Source organism: Bubalus bubalis, chromosome 4, assembly GCF_019923935.1.
Source record: "Bubalus bubalis isolate 160015118507 breed Murrah chromosome 4, NDDB_SH_1, whole genome shotgun sequence".
Lineage (NCBI taxonomy): Eukaryota > Metazoa > Chordata > Mammalia > Artiodactyla > Bovidae > Bubalus > Bubalus bubalis.
Window position 1 is genome coordinate 56,359,010 of NC_059160.1, and position 23,181 is coordinate 56,382,190.

Sequence of the window (23,181 nt, forward strand, 5' to 3'; positions counted from 1 at the left end):
GCATATGATTTATACTGCCATATGTGTCAACCTTAATGGTCAAACCAATAATTGATCATGAGTTGGTGAAGGAGATTCCCATTTGATCATTCTAGTCATTTTTATAGATAGCATTGATCAAACATATGGATTGGATGCCCTAGAGTTAGGCAGTCTGGATTAGGATCCTTTTTCTGTCATCTCCATGACCTTGGGTTTTACTTGACTTCTTGTGGCTTAGTTTAGTATTTTCCTGAAAGTCTTGTGTGAATTAAAATAATGAATAATAGAGGGCTCAGTAGATTGTAGCACTATATTATTGTATCATAATTATAAAAGCACTGTAGCATTGTATTATATCTTACAGACAGTAACTCATTGAAGGACTACTGAAGTTCTTAATTTCTCAGTTATTGAAAATTGATAAAGGGAAATGTAAGATGTGAATGCAAAAACTAGTTGTATTGTGAAGTCTTATATGCTGTTTTTTAAAGCAACAACTTTTAGGGGGAGATGCGTGCTATTTAAATTCAGTATGTAAACTATCTTTACTAACTTCAGTAATCATGATCTATCAATGTTATACTGAACACTACACTCTGAATATTTCTAGACAAACTCATTGTCTTTGCTATTTAAAAAAAAACACTATCTGCTGAATATTCAGCAGGCTCTTTTAATGTGGAATTTTTCTTTCTTTCTGGCAAAATTTCTTGCATTGTTACTTTGACAATTTCTTTTTACCTCTATTTGGAACTCTTAGTTCGACCCCTTAATTTTCTTAACTTTTAACTTCTTTTGTTCTGTCCTCTGGGAAATTTGCTCAGATTTATTTTCCAACTGTTCTGTTGGATTTTATGTATTTTCTCTCTCTGAGGATACTGTTTATAATTTTTATCTGTATATTTAGTTTGGCCTGTTAAAAGCTTCCTTCCAATATATGGCTATCATACTCTTGTTCATATTTAACTGAAAAATTAGGAACTGTTTATGTGGATGGAGTTTGTTGGGGAGGGGTTTCATAGTAGGCATTAAGGCATGGACCCCTCTGCCATTTTCCTAAGTACTTACAGATTGTTTTTCTTTTTTTTTTTAATTTTATTTTATTTTTAAACTTTACAAAATTGTATTAGTTATGCCAAATATCATAATGAATCCGCCACAGGTATACATGTGTTCCCCATCCTGAACCCTCCTCCCTCCTCCCTCCCCATACCATCCCTCTGGGTCATCCCAGTGCACCAGCCCCAAGCATCCAGTATCGTGCATCGAACCTGGACTGGCAACTCGTTTCATACATGATATTTTACATGTTTCAATGCCATTCTCCCAAATCTTCCCACCCTCTCCCTCTCCCACAGAGTCCATAAGACTGTTCTATACATCAGTGTCTCTTTTGCTGTCTCGTACACAGGGTTATTGTTACCATCTTTCTAAAGTCCATATATATGCGTTAGTATACTGTATTGGTGTTTTTCTTTCTGGCTTACTTCACTCTGTATAATAGGCTCCAGTTTCATCCACCTCATTAGAACTGATTCAAATGTATTCTTTTTAATGGCTGAGTAATACTCCATTGTGTATATGTACCACAGCTTTCTTATCCATTCATCTGCTGATGGACATCTAGGTTGCTTCCATGTCCTGGCTATTATAAACAGTGCTGCGATGAACATTGGGGTACACGTGTCTCTTTCCCTCTGGTTTCCTCAGTGTGTATGCCCAGCAGTGGGATTGCTGGATCATAAGGCAGTTCTATTTCCAGTTTTTTAAGGAATCTCCACACTGTTCTCCATAGTGGCTGTACTAGTTTGCATTCCCACCAACAGTGTAAGAGGGTTCCCTTTTCTCCACACCCTCTCCAGCATTTATTACTTGTAGACTTTTGGATCGCAGCCATTCTGACTGGTGTGAAATGGTACCTCATAGTGGTTTTGATTTGCATTTCTCTGATAATGAGTGATGTTGAGCATCTTTTCATGTGTTTGTTAGCCATCTGTATGTCTTCTTTGGAGAAATGTCTATTTAGTTCTTTGGCCTATTTTTTGATTGGGTCATTTATTTTTCTGGAGTTGAGCTGTAGGAGTTGCTTGTATATTTTTGAGATTAGTTGTTTGTCAGTTGCTTCATTTGCTATTATTTTCTCCCATTCTGAAGGCTGTCTTTTCACCTTGCTAATAGTTTCCTTTGATGTGCAGAAGCTTTTAAGGTTAATTAGGTCCCATTTGTTTATTTTTGCTTTTATTTCCAATATTCTGGGAGGTGGGTCATAGAGGATCCTGCTGTGATGTATGTCAGAGAGTGTTTTGCCTATGTTCTCCTCTAGGAGTTTTATAGTTTCTGGTCTTACCTTTAGATCTTTAATCCATTTTGAGTTTATTTTTGTGTATGGTGTTAGAAAGTGTTCTAGTTTCATTCTTTTACAAGTGGTTGACCAGTTTTCCCAGCACCACTTGTTAAAGAGATTGTCTTTAATCCATTGTATATTCTTGCCTCCTTTGTCAAAGATAAAGTGTCCATATGTGCGTGGATTTATCTCTGGGCTTTCTATTTTGTTCCATTGATCTATATTTCTGTCTTTGTGCCAGTACCATACTGTCTTGATAACTGTGGCTTTGTAGTAGAGCCTGAAGTCAAGCAGGTTGATTCCTCCAGTTCCATTCTTATTTCTCAAGATCACTTTGGCTATTCGAGGTTTTTTGTATTTCCATACAAATTGTGAAATTATTTGTTCTAGCTCTGTGAAGAATACTGTTGGTAGCTTGATAGGTTTTGCATTGAATCTATAAATTGCTTTGGGTAGTGTACTCATTTTCACTATATTGATTCTTCCAATCCATGAACATGGTATATTTCTCCATCTATTAGTGTCCTCTTTGATTTCTTTCACCAGTGTTTTATAGTTTTCTATATATAGGTCTTTAGTTTCTTTAGGTAGTATATTCCTAAGTATTTTATTCTTTTTGTTGCAATGGTGAATGGAATTGTTTCCTTAATTTCTCTTTCTGTTTTCTCATTATTAGTGTAAAGGAATGCAAGGGATTTCTGTGTGTTGATTTTATATCCTGCAACTTTACTATAGTCATTAATTAGTTCTAGTAATTTTCTGGTGGAGTCTTTAGGGTTTTCTATGTAGAGGATCATGTCATCTGCAAATAGTGAGAGTTTTACTTCTTCTTTTCCAATTTGGATTCCTTTTGTTAACACCTATCCTGCTCAAACTCTTCCAGAAAATTGCAGAGGAAGGTAAACTTCCAAACTCATTCTATGAGGCCACCATCACCCTAATACCAAAACCGGACAAAGATCCCACAAAAAAAGAAAACTACAGGCTAATATCACTGATGAACATAGATGCAAAAATCCTTAGCAAAATTCTAGCAATCAGAATCCAACAACACATTAAAAAGATCATACACCTTGACCAAGTGGGCTTTATCCCAGGGATGCAAGGATTCTTCAATATCCGCAAATCAATCAATGTAATACACCACATGAACAAATTGAAAAATAAAAACCATATGATTATCTTAATAGATGCAGAGAAAGCCTTTGACAAAATTCAACATCCACTTATGATAAAAACTCTCCAGAAAGCAGGAATAGAAGGAACATACCTCAACATAATCAAAGCTATATATGACAAACCCACAGCAAACACTATCCTCAATGGTGAAAAATTGAAAGCATTTCCTCTAAAGTCAGGAACAAGACAAGGGTGCCCACTTTCACCATTACTATTCAACATAGTTTTGGAAGTTTTGGCCACAGCAATCAGAGCAGATTGTTTTTCTTGAGCAGTCCAGAGGAGTATACTCTCATCTGCTACCTGGGAGATATGAGCTTAGCTGCCATGTTCTCTAAGACAAATGTGGGAAGAAGGCACTGGGGCAGGTGGAACATCTTTATTTACTGCATAGATATTCACTTAATTTCATTGTTTTTAAAGAAGCATCCCTCAGTTCATGTGCCTGGTTTCTTAGAATTCATAATCCCTTTGCTTCAACCTTACCAGAAGGTAAATCTCCAATTTCTTGTCAGGTGGTGAAGGTTTATTTTCTTGGCTGGGTGATGAGTCTGGGGTCTAATTTCTAATATAGAGTTTCTATTCTGTTTTAGCTCCACCAGCACCTACAAAATTTCTTGCCTTATTAATTCACAGGTAGTCAGTCTCTCTCATTCATAAGTCCTTTAGAGGAGTTGAATCATGAGTAGATCTGCTTTTTATTCTTCCTCTTTGCAGATAGTTTGCTTTCCGAATCCTCATTTCTATATGATATTGATAAATCATCTGTTTATCATTGTCTAAATGTTTTCTAGATATTGCTCATCTGTTAACTTCCCTCCTGTTGTCCTTGTCCTTATGGTTTAGATCATTTTTGCAAAAGTTTTGCTGTCATATAAGTGAGATTTGAAAAGTAGCAAAACTAAATATGTTTTCTTAGCATGGAAGTCCTATTATTAACTTTAAAAGTATCTTACAAGGGCTTCCCAGGAGACATAAGAGACAGGGGTTCAATCCCTGGGTGTGGAAGATCCTTTGGAGGAAGGCATAGCTCCCAACTCCAGTATTCTTGTCTGGAGAATCCCATGGACAGAGGAGCCTGGCGGGCTATCGTCCAGGGGTTGCAAAGAGTTGAACATGACTGAAGCAACTTAGCACATACCCCTCTTATGCATATAATATGAAATTTTATGAATTTCTTTTTTTTTCCAAAAACGAGTCTACTTTTTGATGACATTGTGAAAAAAATGGACTTTTTATCAATTCCTATTTCAATATTTTCATTTTGTTCCTCTGATCGCATTAGAAATCAAAATATTTGTTGCTGTTTTTATGTTCTCTTGAGTCATTTTCATGTCCTGTTCTTCAACATGAACTTTGCAATTTACCAATCTTTGTCATCCAGTTTTTTCACTTTGTTTTCTTTCACACTCAATTTATAATTAAATTATACATATTTTTTGGCTGATTTCCATAGCACAGTCACATAACTATGGCCAGAATTAAGCTAATTTCTTCTTGCTAACATACACCATGAGAAATTTATGTAATTTAATTGATGTTAAGATATCTAACTGACATTGATATAATATATTGGTATGATATAAATTTAATTTCAGAGAACTTCATCTACAATAAATTTGTCACCAGGAGAAGTGGAAGAAGATGATGATGATGAAAACACTTGTGGGCCCTCAGGACTCTGGGAAGCATTAACTCCTTGTAATGGATGTAGGAACCTTGGCTTCCCCATTCTTGCACAGGTAATGGTTTACTTTCTTAAGATACAATAAAACATAAAAATGGTTGCCTAAGTTTATAAATAAATCTTTTTTATTGCCCACTGAAAATCCAATTAGTATTTTATTTATACTTTGAAATTTTTTCAGTTCAGGGTCAGTAAAATGCTTATATAACTAGCTGTACATGTATGCATAAGTCAACACATACTCTACATAATTATAATTCTATGTGATTTTATTTTGGTCATGATGCTAGCTTTAGAAAAATTGAGTTATATAAGAGGTTTTAGTATTTATGAGTTTGAAATATTTCATTTTAAAGAATGCTATTTTGAAATTAAATCATAATTCATATTTAAATAATAATAAAATGATTTAAAAGAAAGCATGTGAGAGCTCTTTAAAAGCGTAGTGATTTATTTTTTCTTAGCACAATGGAATATTGTAAAATAATGTGTGCCACTGACAATTATGCACTACAATTCCAAAATGAGAATAGAACACTAAAACATTGATTATAATTTTGAAGTCATTTCACTACTCATTAAGTCACTTTTAATTTTATTGTGTCACCCTCAAATTTTTCTTGTGCATTATGATTCACAAGCCCTTAGAGGAGCTTCAGAAATAAGTAAAACAAGCCAAACAGAATTAGGAAATTTGAAGCCACAATGAATTCGTCTCTACATGAAGATGAAAAAGCACTTAATATGAAAAATAATGTAATGGCAAAGGTGTGTTTATGTAACTACATAAAATATAAGTGGAAAAATAATCTAGGATAAGAAAGAATTCAGTATATCTCAAAAATATTATTTCCTGGTTTTTTTTTTTTTTGCAACAAATATGAAGTAATTGTGTTCAAGAAACCATTACATGTTTTTACATCTATGTCATAATTTAATCACAGCCACCCAAATTCCAATATTGATTTATTGCACTTAAAGAATCTCTTTATCTTAATATGAACTATTTATGAAACTTTAAGACAATTTATACTAACCTTACAAAATTATTTTCAATATTTACCGGCCTGTGAGATCCATAAAGGTACATTAAGGATGTATTGCTCAGTGTCTATGATTTAATGCCAACATTGTTCCTGGCATATTGTCAGAATTACGTAGTATTTGAATTAAATGATTTTCTATAGGGTTTCATTTCTTCACTTGTTGATGTTTGGTAGAAACCAATGCAATCCTGTAAAACAATTATCCTTCAATTAAAAATAAATTAAAAAACACTTTTACGTATTTAAAAGGGTGTGTTTGTGTGTATGTTAGTCAAGGGTATAGAAGAAAAGAAATTAAGAAACATGGGTTTTGATTTTATTAATATACTTTTATCTGCTTAACAGTTTACCAGTAATTGAATGCTTTTACCTATTTTTTGGCTCATAAAATTAATATCTTTGTATTTTTATTTTCAAAAGTAGAATTCTTATAAAATAGCAGAACTCTAAGCTATCATAATATATGACTATATCTGGGTTCTCCATCACCTTATTAACTTTTACATTTATTTTTTAAATTTTAACTTATTTTGTTTTACTAGGTTTGGGAGTAGGTTTGGTAGTACCTTGCTTTTGTTTATAATTTTTAATATTTTTCTTTGGCATTTTTCTGTGTAGGCTTGTATCACTTGAATAAATATTGAGTATTACTATTTTAATAGCTATATTTACCCTAAAATGTTTCCCAATCTGAAGCTTTTCTTTCTTTTTTAATATTGTATGGGCATATGTTGTGTACTTTTTTTGTGTGTGTGTGTGTACTTTTTTTTACCATAAAATTCACTAAACTTTATGGTCTTTTTAAAAAATTCATTTCATCTAGAATTTCTTTAAAAAAATTTCAAATATGGCTTTATATTTGTTTTTAACTTGTTGATATCTAGTTTTTCTATGACCTCACATTTGACAATAACTCTCATTCCTTTCATTATATGCCATCATGCTTGGCTTGGGTTTTCTTCTGAATCTCTTATTTTAATTTTCCTATTTTTAAAAACAATGACCCACTTTGATATTTTTGCACGTATATTGCAGGAGAAATATCATTGTATTAACACTGTTAGCTGACATGATTGTCTGCTTTTTAATTTATATTTTATACTCTATCAAGTTTAAAAAGTATTCTTATTGGGTTTTTAATTGTTACTGCTTTAAATCTATAAACTTACTTGAGATGCAGTACCCTTTTAAAAAATGTATTTAATCTAACAAATCAAACAGAATTCTTTTACCAAGTTCTCGTCTAGTCTTCTTTTACTAATGTTCTCAATTTGTAATGGGTTCCCCTTTAACATAGGTGTGTGTGTATGCTTAGTCACTTCAGTCATGTCTGACTCTTCATGACACTGTGGACTGTAGCCCTCCAGGCTCCTCTGTGCATGGGATACTACAGGCAAGAATATTAGAGTGGGTTGCCATGCCCTCCTCCAGGGCACCTTCCTGACCCAGAGATCAACCAGCATCTCTTACATCTCCTGCATTGGCAGGAGGTTTCTTTACCACTAGCACCAAACCTGCCTGCCAATGCAGGAGACATAAGAGATTCCTGGGTGGGGAAGATGCCCTCAAGGAAGACATGGCAACCCACTCCAATATTCTTGCCTGGAGAATCCCATAGACAGAGGAGCCTGGAGGGCTAGAGTCAATAGGGTCACAAAGATTCAGACATGACTAAAGTGACTTAGCACATATATATACATATATAATTGTAACAACATTTTTAATGTGATGATGCAAACTATAAAAATACTTATTATATTTCACAATAAAATTAATGTGCAATGGTTGACACACTAGAATAGCTTAAAACATTTGATATGATGCTAAAAGCTAAAAGCATAATCGTATGCTAAAAGCATAATCATATAAGCTAAAAGCATAATCATAAAAGCTAAAAGCATCATATCAAATGTAAGTTTTTCCTATAACTTGCAACAACTTTGAACTCAGGATTTTCTGGACATATGATTCTGTTATTGAAGAAATTTTAAGGAAACTTTATTTAGAAGCCAGTTGTTTTCAGATCTGAATTATTTTGGGGGCCATTAAAATCAGTAAGCCATAAGCACTGTGCATATAGGGCCTCATGAGAAGTTACATGCACAAAGTTACACTGTGCGTGTCAGGGCCTCACTACCTTACAGTTTGGCACTGGAGCCTTTGCAGTCAGTGGAATTAGTATAGTGAGATGGCAAGAATACACAGAAGAACTGTACAAAAAAGGTCTTCACGACCCAGAAAATCTCGATGGTGTGATCAATGACCTAGAGCCAGACATCCTGGAATGTGAAGTCAAGTGGGCCTTAGAAAGCATCACTACGAACAAAGCCAGTGGAGGTGATAGAATTCCAGTTGAGCTCTTTCAAATCCTGAAACATGATGCTGTGAAAGGACTGCACTCAATATGCCAGCACATTTGGAAAACTCAGCAGTGGCCACAGGACTGGAAAAGGTCAGTTTTCATTCCAATCCCAAAGAAAGGCAATGCCAAAGAATGCTCAAACTACTGCACAATTGCACTCATCTCACACGCTAGTAAAGTAATGCTTAAAATTCTCCAAGCCAGGCTTCAGCAATACGTGAACCGTGAACTTCCTGATGTTCAAGCTGGTTTTAGAAAAGGCAGAGGAACCAGACATCAAATTGCCAGCATCCCCTGGATCATGGAAAAAGCAAGAGAGTTCCAGAAAAACATCTATTTCTGCTTTATTGACTATGCCAAAGCCTTTGACTGTGTGGATCACAATAAACTGTGGACAATTCTGAAAGAGATGGGAATACCAGACCACCTGACCTGCCTCTTGAGAAACCTGTATGCAGGTCAGGAAGCAACAGTTAGAACTGGACATGGAACAACAGACTGGTTCCAAATAGGAAAAGGAGTACGTCACAGCTGTATATTGTCACCCTGTTTATTTAACTTCTATGCAGAGTACATCATGAGAAATGCTGCACTGGAAGAAACACAAGCTGGAATCAAGATTGCTGGGAGAAATATCAATAACGTCAGATATGCAGATGACACCACCCTTATGGCAGAAAGTGAAGAGGAACTCAAAAGCCTCTTGATGAAAGTGAAAGTGGAGAGTGAAAAAGTGGACTTAAAGCTCAATATTCAGAAAACTAAGATCATGGCATCTGGTCCCATGACTTTATGGTAAATAGATGGGGAAACAGTGGAAACAGTGCCAGACTTTATTTTTCTGGGCTCCAAAATCACTGCAGATGGTGACTGCAGCCATGAAATTAAAAGACGCTTACTCCTTGGAAGGAAAGTTATGACCAACCTAGATAGCATTTTCAAAAGCAGAGACATTACTTTGCCAACAAAGGTCCTTCTAGTCAAGGCTATGGTTTTTCCTGCGGTCATGTATGGATGTGAGAGTTGGACTGTGAAGAAGGCTGAGCGCTGAAGAATTGCTGCTTTTGAACTGTGGTGTTGGAGAAGACTCTTGAGAGTCCCTTGGACTGCAAGGAGATCCAACCAGTCCATTCTGAAGGAGATCAGCCCTGGGATTTCTTTGGAAGGAATGATACTAAAGCTGAAGCTCTAGTACTCTGGCCACCTCATGCGAAGAGTTGACTCATTGGAAAAGACTCTGATGTTGGGAGGGATTGGGGGCAAGAGGAGAAGAGGAGGACAGAGGATGAGATGGCTGGATAGCATCACTGACTCGATGGACATAAGTCTGAGTGAACTCCGGCAGTTGGTGATGGACAGGGAGGCCTGGCGTGCTGCAATTCATGGGGTCGCAAAGAGTCGGACACAACTGAGCGACTGATCTGATCTGATCTGATCTAGCAGATTCTTATATATTCAGATTTTCTGGATTGAAATAAATATAATTTATTCTTCTTTGCTGGATCTAGCAAACAGGTATTAAATATCTTGTATTCAAAGTAGAGTGCTAAACTTCAGAAACATGAGGATTATGGAAATACAAACTTAACTAGGAGCCAGGTTACTTTTACATTCTGATTCTGGGCTTTAAAACTATATTATTTATCACTTTCAGATTCTTAGATTTTGTACTTGCAAAATTAGAACATTGCTTGGTCTTTTGGATCTTAATTTCCAAACTCATTTAATTTCTAGTTTTTGTCTATATTTTGAATTGATCCTATATTCAAGTTTCATCTATTTTTTCTGGTTTTAGAAGGTATTTTCTTCTCTTACTGTGACTAGATTGTTGAAGGTTTTATAAGAAGCAATTCCTTTCAAATTTATGAGACTTGGTAATTCTGAATAACAGGATTAAAATGAAAATATATATAATATATTGGGCACTTTAGTATAATATCAAAGCAGTTAAATAAAATTTAAGCTGGGCAAAGAATTAGAAAAGAAATCAAGAATGAAGGGACTGGGAATATGAAGCCCTTTCTGGAAAGTATAATTAAACTGAAATTTGTTTTTCAACATTCTTGGCAATAACAATCACTACTATTTTGAAAATGGAAGTGAGAAGGGAGGAAGTAGAATTCAGAAGTGAGCAAGAACAAAGGTGGGGTTGGGGAAAGATCCTCTAGAGCAGATAATCAACTATTAGATAAGGCCCAAGAATGAACATGGGAGTTACACTTTATAGTTCTCCCATTTGTGTTGTTGCAATAGAACTTGGGAGCCATCTGAACAGGAGAAAATCCAATAAAGGTGCTAGGAATAAAGTATAAAACTGTACCTTGTGTTTGCTCAAATGGCAAATCCAAATCTGAAATATTTGATTGACTGATATGCTCACAAAAAGCTACAGTGAGATCAGGTATTGTGTGGCCATAGGAAACTGAAGTCATAAAAGAAAGTGTGGGGGAAGGGAAACTTTTGAATGAAGATGAAATAAGAAGAGAGAGGAATTTTGTTACTTGAGTTCGGTGAATGCAATGAATACATCTGAACAAATAAAGAGCAGTGCTGTTTCATAAGAACTGTAATCCCATATACCTTGGGCTTTTTGTGCTGTAGGCATCTTGCTAAGCTTTGTTGCTTTTGCAGATGTTGGAATGACTTAGGTGCGTCTTGTTTTTTCTCTAAAGAATTTCTCTTCTTTCAAGACTCACCTAAAGACGCATCTGCTTTTTTGTCTAAACCTTCTCATCTGGAGTTAGGTGTACTCTCACCCCAGTTCCCTGGCTTCCATGGCATTTCACTTCTGCCTTTGCCTGTTATTTACATCCTTGTCTCTTTCTCTTGGGCTTCCCAGGTGACCGCACAGTGACTGTGCAGGAAACACAGGCAATGCGGGTTCTATCCCTGGGTTCGGAAGATTCCCTCGAGTAGAACATGGCAACCCAATCCAGGATTCTTGCCTGGGAAATCCCATGGAGAGAGGAGCCTGGCAGGCTGTAGTTCAGAGGGTCGCAAAGAGTCGGACACGACTGAACATGCACACACACTGTTTACACAATGCCTACAGTGATGCCAGATATTTTACATGTAACTATCTAAAGAAATTCACCCATTCCAGTCCATTTTAGTTCACTGATTCCTGGAATGTCAACATTCACTCTTGCCATCTCCTGTTTGACCACTTCCAATTTGCCTTGATTCATGGACCTGACACTCCAGGTTCCTATGCAATATTACTCTTTACAGCATCGGACCTTGCTTCTATCACCAGTCACATCCACGACTGTGTGTTGTTTTTGCTTTGGCTCCATCCCTTCATTCTTTATGGAGTTATTTCTCCACTGATCTCCAGTAGCATATTGGGCCCCTACTGACCTGCGGAGTTCTTCTTTCAGTATCCTATCATTTTGCCTTTTCATACTGTTCATGGGGTTCTCAGGGCAAGAATACTGAAGTGGTTTGCCATTCCCTTCTCCAGTGGACCACATTCTGTCAGACCTCACCTCCATGACCCGCCTGTCTTGGGTGGCCCCACAGGGCATGGCTTAGTTTCATTGAGTTAGACAAGGCTGTGGTCCTAGTGTGATTAGATTGACTAGTTTTCTGTGAGTATGGTTTCAGTGTGTCTGTCCTCTGATGCCCTCTTGCAACACCTACCGTCTTACTTGGGTTTCTCTTACCTTGTACGTGGGGTATCTCTTCATGGCTGCTCCAGCAAAGCGCAGCGGCTTCTCCTTACCTTGGACGAGGTGTATCTCCTCACCGCCGCCCTTCCTGACCTTCAACGTGGGATAGCTTCTCTAGGCCTTCCTGCACCCGCACAGCCACTGCTCCTTGGAGGTGGGGTTGTTCCTCCCGGCCGCCGCGCTTGGCCTCCGACCTGGGGTAGCTCCTCTCCGCTGCTCCTGCGCTGTCGCAGCCTGGCACTCTGGGGGGCGATCCTGACCTCGGACTTGGGGTGGCTCCTCTCGGCTGTGCTCTGTGTGCCATTGCAGCCGCCCGCGCTCATCTCACACGCTAGTAAAGTAATGCTCAAAATTCTCCAAGCCAGTCTTCAGCAATACGTGAACCATGAACTTCCAGATGTTCAAGCTGGTTTTAGAAAAGGCAGAGGAACCAGACATCAAATTGCCAGCATCCCCTGGATCATCGAAAAAGCAAGAGTTCCAGAAAAACATCTATTTCTGCTTTATTGACTATGCCAAAGCCTTTGACTGTGTGGATCACAATAAACTGTGGACAATTCTGAAAGAGATGGGAATACCAGACCACCTGACCTGCCTCTTGAGAAACCTGTATGCAGGTCAGGAAGCAACAGTTAGAACTGGACATGGAACAACAGACTGGTTCCAAATAGGAAAAGGAGTACGTCAAGGCTGTATATTGTCACCCTGCTTATTTAATTTATATGCAGAGTACATTATGAGAAATGCTGGGCTGGAAGAAGCACAAGCTGGAATCAAGATTTCTGGGAGAAATATCAATAATCTCAGATAAGCCTTTCCTGGTTGCTCAGACGGTAAGGCGTCTGCCTACAATGCAGGAGCCCTGGGTTCAGTCCCTGGGTTGGGAAGATCCCCTGGAGAAGGAAATGGCAATCCACTCCAGTATTACTGCCTTGAAAACCCCATGGACAGAGTAGCCTGGTAGGCTACAGTCCATGGGGCCACAAAGAGTTGGACACGACTGAGCAACTTCACACTTTCAGATATGCAGATGACACCACCCATATGGCAGAAAGTGAAAAGGAACTCAAAAGCCTCTTGATGAAAGTGAAAGTGGAGAGTGAAAAAGTTGGCTTAAAGCTCAACATTCAGAAAACGAAGATCATGGCATCTGGTCGCATCACTTCATGGGAAATAGATGGGGAAACAGTGGAAACAATGTCAGACTTTATTTTTTTGGGCTCCAAAATCACTGCAGATGGTGGCTACAGCCATGAAATTAAAAGATGCTTACTCCTTGGAAGAAAAGTTATGACCAACCTAGATAGCATATTCAAAAGCAGAGATATTACTTTGCCAACAGAGGTCCGTCTAGTCAAGGCTATGGTTTTTCCTGTGGTCATGTATGGATGTGAGAGTTGGACTTTGAAGAAGGCTGAGCGTGGAAGAATTGCTGCTTTTGAACTGTGGTGTTGGAGAAGACTCTTGAGAGTCCCTTGGACTGCAAGGAGATCCAACCAGTCCATTCTGAAGGAGATCAGCCCTGGGATTTCTTTGGAAGGAATGATGCTAAAGCTGAAGCTCCAGTACTTTGGCCACTTCATGCGAAGAGTTGACTCATTGGAAAAGACTCTGATGTTGGGAGGGGTTGGGGCCAGGAGGAGAAGGGGACGACAGAGGATGAGATGGCTGGATGGCATCACTGACTTGATGGACGTGAGTCTGAGTGAACTCCGGGAGTTGGTGATGGACAGGGAGGCCTGGCATGCTGCGATTCATGGGGTCGCAAAGAGTCAGACGACTGAGCGATTGAACTGAACTGATCTAAAGAAAGAAACAGGTAAATTACTGAAGGTCATAGTTGGGTGTTATGTTGCTTTGTAGGCCTCATTCTATGTTGTTCTGCCTCCTATCAGTTGCTTCTGTCCTTTGTTATTTATTTTGTAATAAATAGAAATTTCTTTGGCTAATAAATGTGGATCATAGATAGATCAAAATTTTTGAGAGTAATCTTCAGCATTTTATTCTGTCACCTGTTCATTTAATCACAAATATCAAGTGAAGGGAAGGCTACAGATAGTTCAGAGCCTGATTATAAATTCCTATTTAGTTTCACTACTATGCGTTCTTGTTAGTAGAACATATGTTATTAGAGCAGAAAATATGTGTTGAGTTTATTGTGGTAGATGATTTATTGCTTTCCTCCACAGTCTCAGATGAGCCACCTCTACACCGTGTGCAGCTTTGAGGGCTTTGAGGCTCTTGCCTAAAGAGTCAATCCTGATGGGTGGAGACCCTCTGTTCACCACCCTGCTTACTCATGTAGCCTTCACTCTGTAAGGTTGAGATGAGGAGTCTGGATACTAAACCTTTAACTGTTTTTGGAACAGGCTTATCAGTAGTCTCCACTCCTGCAATTCCCATACTCATGCTGCCCCATGGGGAGAGGCCAACAGCTCTTACTGATGGGCTGGAAGTACCCTCTGAGAACACAAGGACTTGCAGTCCTTGCTAACAACAATCATAAGACATGTTGAAATTAACCATAATGACCATACTGACTGGGCTTCCTCCTGGATCTCTGAAGGTTGCTCCTGCTGGGCTGTTGTTTCTCTTCTGAGTTTGCAGACATGGTTACAGTCACATCCACAGCATTAGTGGTGATGCCTATTGTTACAATTGCTCCTATCAGGCTTTGTAGGCTTTGCAATTGCAGAAGTATGTGAACTGTTGAAGGCAGTGTATGTGGAAGGCATGTTAAATTCATTCCTCCCCAGCATAATCATACTGCTGCTGCTGCTAAGTCGCTTCAGTTGTGTCCGACTCTGTGCAACCCCATAGACGGCAGCCCGCCAGGCTCCCCCGTCTCTGGGATTCTCCAGCCAAGAACACTGGAGTGGGTTGCCATTTCCTTCTCCAGTGCATGAAAGTGAAGTCTCTCAGTCATGTCCGACTGGTCGCGACCCCATGGACTGCAGCCTACCAGGCTCCTCCGCCCATGGGATTTTCCAGGCAAGAGTGCTGGAGTGAGTTGCCGTTGCCTTCTGCATAATCATACTAAGTGGCTCTAAACTCATCACGGTTTATGTAAAGGCTCTGAATGCTCACTCGATCTTGATTTCTTCCATAGAAAAAGGTAGCACTTGCCTAGGGAAAGACAAGTAAAGAAAGTGATACCAATAAAACTGCTTCCTTCTCTTTCTGTAGCTAAACAACAAGAGCTTATAGTAAGAATTTTGAGCTTTCAACTCTACTCTGCCATTTGATGCAAGAGGTTCTCCTACAGTATCTCTACAATGACCACTCCAGTTTTGTTGGGACAGTTTGTGTCAGTGAGAATACTTATTAAAATACACTTTTGTTAGTATTTATCCTGGTCAGGCGATATGTGCTTTAGTAATTTGATGTATGTGTGTGTGTGCTCAATTGGGTCCAACTCTTTGTTACCCCATGGACTGTAGCCCACCAGGCTCCTCTGTCCATGGAATTTTCCAGGCAAGAATATTGATGGGGGATGGGGGGTTATCATTTCCTATTCCAGGAGATCTTCCCAACCCAGGGATTGAACCTGCGTCTCTTGCATCTGCTGTATTGGCAGGTGGATTCTTTACCGCCGTACCACCTGGGAAGCCCAGTATTTTGATAGGTACTAACAAATTATGCACATCTCACTGTCACTGATTTATACAAAAATAAGTACATGGCAGTCTTGGGGAGACATAGATTCTGCAAAATGTCCGCCTGCCTGGGTTGGAGTATATGTTCAAGATTAGATTGGGTGGTCAGGCTGCTGCAGATGGCAATATGATATTGGATATGAAATTAACGGTTGCTGACAGCTAACAAATCTCTGCAATACAGCCTTGGGGAACTCTTTGGAGAAATACTAGGAACCTCTTTAGTGTGCCATGGCCTCCAAATGAGGCTCATTTGGCCTTGAGTCCTTCCAAAAATTAAGAATATTTTCCAGATGAGCCTCTGTACCAAAGCCTCTGCAGGACTTTTAGCTGTTCTCCCTAAGCATCCTGGCCCCATCTTTTGGAGACTTACCACTAGGCACTTCTTCCCTTTTCTTATATCCAGTTATGTCCAGAATGTTCCTAGCTGGGGTGGCCTGAGTTCTGCTGTGAGCATTTGCTGATGGTCTCAGGATATAAATGAGGGTTTTCCACTGAATAAAAAGATCCCCTCTATCTGGAGGGGGACACAGCTGAAGGTAAAAAGAGCAGCCACTGGCAAGCTTCAGGCGGAGCTGTTTTTTACTGTTATGAATGGATATCTCTACAAACTTCAAGGGAAGCAGCCTGGTTAACTCTAAGATCTGTGTAGACTTTTTACCTCTCTCCTGGGCAGCAGAGCTGTGCCTGTTAGAGTCATCACAGATAGCAGCTGGTTGGGCCAGCAGCATGACATCAGGCAGTGTGAGGTGGGGGCTGGTACAAAAGATGCCCACAGTTACCATTCGGGCCCGGTTGTGCACATCAATCACTTCTCCTTTCCTGCTGACCTGTATAAAGTCACTCTCAAACACTGGCGCATATTGGAATATAGGGTACTCTCCCTTGTACAGTTATCGCTGCAGTTTCCCCATGGAGGTGTTAAACATACTCATGGCAAGACTGCTTTTAGCTGAGTAGTATGCTAATGTATATTGGCTGTTCTTCACTTTTATCAAGATAGCTCCTAGAGCCTTCTCCCAAGCCTTCCTTACCACACCTTGTAGAGAGAGTGTCCTGTTTCCCTGGTCTCTCCAGCAGTTGGGCTAACAGTGGTCTCCTGCAGACTTTGCCTCTGAGTGACTGAGGGCAAGGTGTGGGAGCTGATTACCGACTACTGAGTGCTAGAGACAGTTTCTTCTGGACCTGACTGTGCCCTGCCTAGAGCATGGAGATGTCAGGGTGTGCAGAAGCAGGCTTCCAGTAGATGTCAGGGTGTGCAGATATAAAGGTGTGCAGTTTTCAGGGTCCCAGAATATCAGGGTGCTCAGATGTTAAGGTGCACAGATATTGGTATTCAATCATAATCCCATTGTATCTCTCCTCCAGAAACTGTACCCTTCTGCTAAGCCTAAACTACCTTGAGGGACCCTTCTTATCCTCTCCTGCCCATTGTGACCCGGGCTCATCACACAGACCTTTGTCAATGTCATGCAACAGTCCCGCCCTCAAAGCAGGGTAACTGTCCTCTCTACTTCACCCATTCTCCTCACCAGGGCACATTGCCACAGCTCAGAAGACAACTCCCTCCTCCCCAGGCCCATCTGAGGATCTTAATACTTACTGACAAATTGCTTTCAAAAAGGGTTGGGCAAACTTTCTGTTAGGTATGAGTTTAAAATATGCATACTCTCTTAACCAGCATTTCTAACTGCTGACAATTAGAATTAATTGTAGGCAATTTCAGAGAAGGCAATGGCACCCAACTCCAGTACTCTTGCCTGGAAAATCCCATGGATGGAGGAGCCTGGTGGGCTGCAGTCCATGGGGTCGCTAAGAGTCAGACACGACTGAGCGACTTCACTTTCACTTTTCACTTTCATGCATTGGAGAAGGAAATGGCAACCCACTCCAGAGTTCTTGCCTGGAGAATCCCAGGGACGGAGGAGCCTGGTGGGCTGCTGTCTATGGGGTCGCACAGAGTCGGACACGACTGAAGTGACTTAGCAGCAGTAGCAGCAGCAGCAGCAGGCAATTTACCTTAAAGACAGTTGGAAAAGTTGGTAAACAAACTGGATGTATAGAATGTTTATCAAGGTTTATTGTAGCAAAAACAATCATAAAAAAGATTAATATCTTATAATAAGGATTTGGTTAAATAGATTATGGAGCATTCTGTGAAAGAATACTCTGAAGTCATAAGAATGATTATGTAGTTCCTTATTTATTGAAATGAAAAGATATACCTGATAATATTCTTTTTTTTTAATTTTATTTTTAAACTTTACAAAATTGTATTAGTTTTGCCAAATATCAAAATGAATCCACCACAGGTATACATGTGTTCCCCATCCTGAACCCTCCTCCCTCCCCATACCATCCCTCTGGGTCGTCCCAGTGCACTAGTCCCAAGCATCCAGTATCGTGCATCGAACCTGGACTGGCGACTCATTTCATACATGATATTTTACATGTTTCAATGCCATTCTCCCAAATTTTCCCAACCTCCCTCTCCCACAGAGTCCATAAGACTGTTCTATACATCAGTGTCTCTTTTGCTGTCTCGTACACAGGGTTATTGTTACCATCTTTCTAAATTCCATATATATGCATTAGTATACTGTATTGGTGTTTTTCTTTCTGGCTTCCTTCACTCTGTATTATAGGCTCCAGTTTCATCCACCTCATTAGAACTGATTCAAATGTATTCTTTTTAATGGCTGAGTAATACTCCATTGTGTATATGTACCACAGCTTTCTTATCCATTCATCTGCTGATGGACATCTAGGTTGCTTCCATGTCCTGGCTATTATAAACAGTGCTGCGATGAACATTGGGGTACATGTGTCTCTTTCCCTTCTGGTTTCCTCAGTGTGTATGCCCAGCAGTGGGATTGCTGGGTCATAAGGCAGTTCTATTTCCAGTTTTTTAAGGAATCTCCACACTGTTCTCCATAGTGGCTGTACTAGTTTGCATTCCCACCAACAGTGTAAGAGGGTTCCCTTTTCTCCACACCCTCTCCAGCATTTATTACTTGTAGACATTTGGATCGCAGCCATTCTGACTGGTGTGAAATGGTACCTCATAGTGGTTTTGATTTGCATTTCTCTGATAATGAGTGATGTTGAGCATCTTTTCATGTGTTTGTTAGCCATCTGTATGTCTTCTTTGGAGAAATGTCTATTTAGTTCTTTGGCCCATTTTTTGATTGGGTCATTTATTTTTCTGGAGTTGAGCTGTAGGAGTTGCTTGTATATTTTTGAGATTAGTTGTTTGTCAGTTGCTTCATTTGCTATTATTCTCTCCGATTCTGAAGGCTGTCTTTTCACCTTGCTAATAGTTTCCTTTGATGTGCAGAAGCTTTTAAGGTTAATTAGGTCCCATTTGTTTATTTTTGCTTTTATTTCCAATATTCTGGGAGGTGGGTCATAGAGGATCCTGCTGTGATGTATGTCAGAGAGTGTTTTGCCTATGTTCTCCTCTAGGAGTTTTATAGTTTCTGGTCTTACGTTTAGATCTTTAATCCATTTTGAGTTTATTTTTGTGTATGGTGTTAGAAAGTGTTCTAGTTTCAACAAGTGGTTGACCAGATTTCCCAGCACCACTTGTTAAAGAGATTGTCTTTAATCCATTGTATATTCTTGCCTCCTTTGTCAAAGATAAGGTGTCCATAGGTGTGTGGATTTATCTCTGGGCTTTCTATTTTGTTCCATTGATCTATATTTCTGTCTTTGTGCCAGTACCATACTGTCTTGATAACTGTGGCTTTGTAGTAGAGCCTGAAGTCAAGCAGGTTGATTCCTCCAGTTCCATTCTTCTTTCTCAAGATCGCTTTGGCTATTCGAGGTTTTTTGTATTTCCATACAAATTGTGAAATTATTTGTTCTAGCTCTGTGAAGAATACTGTTGGTAGCTTGATAGGGATTGCATTGAATCTATAAATTGCTTTGGGTAGTGTACTCATTTTCACTATATTGATTCTTCCAATCCATGAACATGGTATATTTCTCCATCTATTAGTGTCCTCTTTGATTTCTTTCACCAGTGTTTTATAGTTTTCTATATATAGGTCTTTAGTTTCTTTAGGTAGATATATTCCTAAGTATTTTATTCTTTCCCTTGCAATGGTGAATGGAATTGTTTCCTTAATTTCTCTTTCTGTTTTCTCATTATTAGTGTATAGGAATGCAAGGGATTTCTGTGTGTTGATTTTATATCCTGCAACTTTACTATAGTCATTGATTAGTTCTAGTAGTTTTCTGGTGGAGTCTTTAGGGTTTTCTATGTAGAGGATCATGTCATCTGCAAATAGTGAGAGTTTTACTTCTTCTTTTCCAATTTGGATTCCTTTTATTTCTTTTTCTGCTTTGATTGCTGTGGCCAAAACTTCCAAAACTATGTTGAATAGTAATGGTGAAAGTGGGCACCCTTGTCTTGTTCCTGACTTTAGAGGAAATGCTTTCAATTTTTCACCATTGAGGATAATGTTTGCTGTGGGTTTGTCATATATAGCTTTTATTATGTTGAGGTATGTTCCTTCTATTCCTGCTTTCTGGAGAGTTTTTATCATAAATGGATGTTGAATTTTGTCAAAGGCTTTCTCTGCATCTATTGAGATAATCATATGGTTTTTATTTTTCAATTTGTTAATGTGGTGTATTACATTGATTGATTTGCGGATATTGAAGAATCCTTGCATCCCTGGGATAAAGCCCACTTGCCCATCACAAGCACGGAAATTGAAACTGTAATCAAAAATCTTCCAGCAAACAAAAACCCAGGTCCAGATGGCTTCACAGCTGAATTCTACCAAAAATTTAGAGAAGAGCTAACACCTATCCTTCTCAAACTCTTCCAGAAAATTGCAGAGGAAGGTAAACTTCCAAACTCATTCTATGAGGCCACCATCACCCTAATACCAAAACCTGACAAAGATCCCACAAAAAAAGAAAACTACAGGCCAATATCACTGATGAACATAGATGCAAAAATCCTTAACAAAATTCTAGCAATCAGAATCCAACAACACATTAAAAAGATCATACACCACGATAATATTCTTTTAAGAAAAAGAGAAAAGCAAACATTTCAGACTAGGTTTATACCTGTGATCCAATTTATGTAAAATCATCCATATGTGTGTTTGGGTATGAAATTATAATATACTCAATGAAATGTTTAAAGTGCTTGTCCCTGGATGGTGTAATTTTTATTTTCTTTATACTTCCTGTTTTCTCTTAGGATACTTATTTACTTCTATTACTGGGATGAATTAAGCTATTTTTATTAACAATATTTTTACAGCCCTCAAAAATTTTATGTTTTGACCTAGTTTCAAGTTGCTGAGATTTTCCCTAGACATCTGTACCCTAACTGTACAGTGGAAAGAGCCTTGAACATCATATATATGCTCTAGTCTTTACTATCAAATTGGCTTATTAAAGAAGTAGTCAGAAATTTTGCTATCATAAATAGTATAAATTCAGTAAAATTAAAATATACTTATTGGAATGACAATTTACATAACACACACATACATGCACATGTAAGGCCATTTTTTTTGAGTTTTTTGTCTGTTCTGCAAGTAAAAATGAACACTTTCTTCCCTTCATATTGAAGTATCTGGTTATTTCTGGAAATATGAATACTTTATTATTTATTTATTGAGAGGCTTAGTCACATATCAATAGCAGTTCTTACTGGCCTATCCAAAATCTTTATATTTTAATTTCCACTTCACATTTACATTGTCTATAATTAGTAAAAAGAATAAGCCTAACATATATTTAGTAATCAAACTAACCTTTCAAATCTATCCAAGAGATTCTGATATTTGTTGAAAGGAATAGGTAGCACTGGATACAGTATAATTTAATTTAGGTGCTTTTTTAAAATATAAATTTATTTATTTTAATTGGAGGCTAATTACTTTAGAATACTGTATTGGTTTTCCCATAATCTACATGAATCCGCCACGGGTGTACTCGTGTTCCCCATCCTGAACCCCTCTCCCACCTCCCTCCCCATACCGTCCCTCTGGGTCATCCCAGTGCACCAGCCGGGAACACCCTGTCTCATGCATCAAACCTGGACTGGTGATTCATTTCACATATGATGATATACATGTTTCAATGCCATTTTCCCAAATCATCCCAACCTCGCCCTCTCCCACAGAGTCCAAAAGACTGTTCTATACATCTGTGCCTCTTTTGCTGTCTTGCATACAGGGTTATCGTTACCATCTTTCTAAAGTCCATATATATGCATTACTATACTGTATTGGTGTTTTTCTTTCTGGCTTACTTCACTCTGTATAATAGGCTCCAGTTTCATCCACCTCATTAGAACTGATTCAAATGTATTCTTTTTAATGGCTGAGTAATACTCCATTGTGTATATGTACCACTGCTTTCTTATCCATTCATCTGCTGATGGACATCTAGGTTGCTTCCATGTCCTGGCTATTATAAACAGTGCTGCGATGAACATTGGGGTACACGTGTCTCTTTCAATTCTGGTTTCCTCAGTGTGTATGCCCAACAGTGGGATTGCTGGGTCGTATGGCAGTTCTATTTCCAGTTTTTTAAGGAATCTCCACACTCTTCTCCATAGTGGCTGTACTTGTTTACATTCCCACCAACAGTGTAAGAGTGTTCCCTTTTCTCCACACCCTCTCCAGCATTTATTGCTTGTAGATTTTTGGATTGCAGCCATTCTGACTGGCATGAAATGGTACCTCACTGTGGTTTTGATTTGCATTTCTCTGATAATGAGTGATGTTGAGCATCTTTTCATGTGTTTGTTAGCCATCTGTATGTCTTCTTTGGAGAAATGTATGTTTAGTTCTTTGACCCATTTTTTGATTGGGTAATTTATTTTTCTGGAATTGAGCTGCAGGAGTTGCTTGTATATTTTTGAGATTAGTTGTTTGTCAGTTGCTTCATTTGCTATTATTTTCTCCCATTCTGAAGGCTGTCTTTTCACCTTGCTTATAGTTTCCTTTATTGTGCAAAAGCTTTTAAGTTTAATTAGGTCCCATTTGTTTATTTTTGCTTTTATTTCCAATATTCTGGGAGGTGGGTCATAGAGGATCCTGCTGTGATTTATGTCAGAGAGTGTTTTGCCTATGTTCTCCTCTAGGAGTTTTATAGTTTCTGGTCTTACGTTTAGATCTTTAATCCATTTTGAGTTTATTTTTGTGTATGGTGTTAGAAAGTGTTCAAGTTTCATCCTTTTACAAGTGGTTGACCTGTTTTCCCAGCACCACTTGTTAA

At 38.7% G+C, this 23,181-nt stretch overlaps 2 protein-coding genes across 5 annotated transcripts in view; one reads left to right on the forward strand and one right to left on the reverse strand.

Moving 5' to 3' along the window:
• The window catches only part of ANKS1B (ankyrin repeat and sterile alpha motif domain containing 1B), a 1,160,059-nt gene that overhangs the window by 284,560 nt on the left and 852,318 nt on the right, over positions 1 to 23,181 (forward strand). For all 4 annotated transcript variants that reach the window (XM_025285022.3, XM_025285025.3, XM_025285027.3 and 1 more), the window contains exon 9: positions 5,104 to 5,247. In XM_025285022.3, the coding sequence (XP_025140807.3) occupies positions 5,104 to 5,247 (144 nt within the window). The remainder of the gene's footprint in view (positions 1 to 5,103; positions 5,248 to 23,181) is intronic.
• The window catches only part of FAM71C (family with sequence similarity 71 member C), a 42,565-nt gene continuing 35,637 nt past the window's right edge, over positions 16,254 to 23,181 (reverse strand). Inside the window, 1 exon segment of the mRNA XM_045165203.1 lies at positions 16,254 to 16,966. Coding sequence (XP_045021138.1) covers positions 16,254 to 16,966 — 713 coding nt within the window.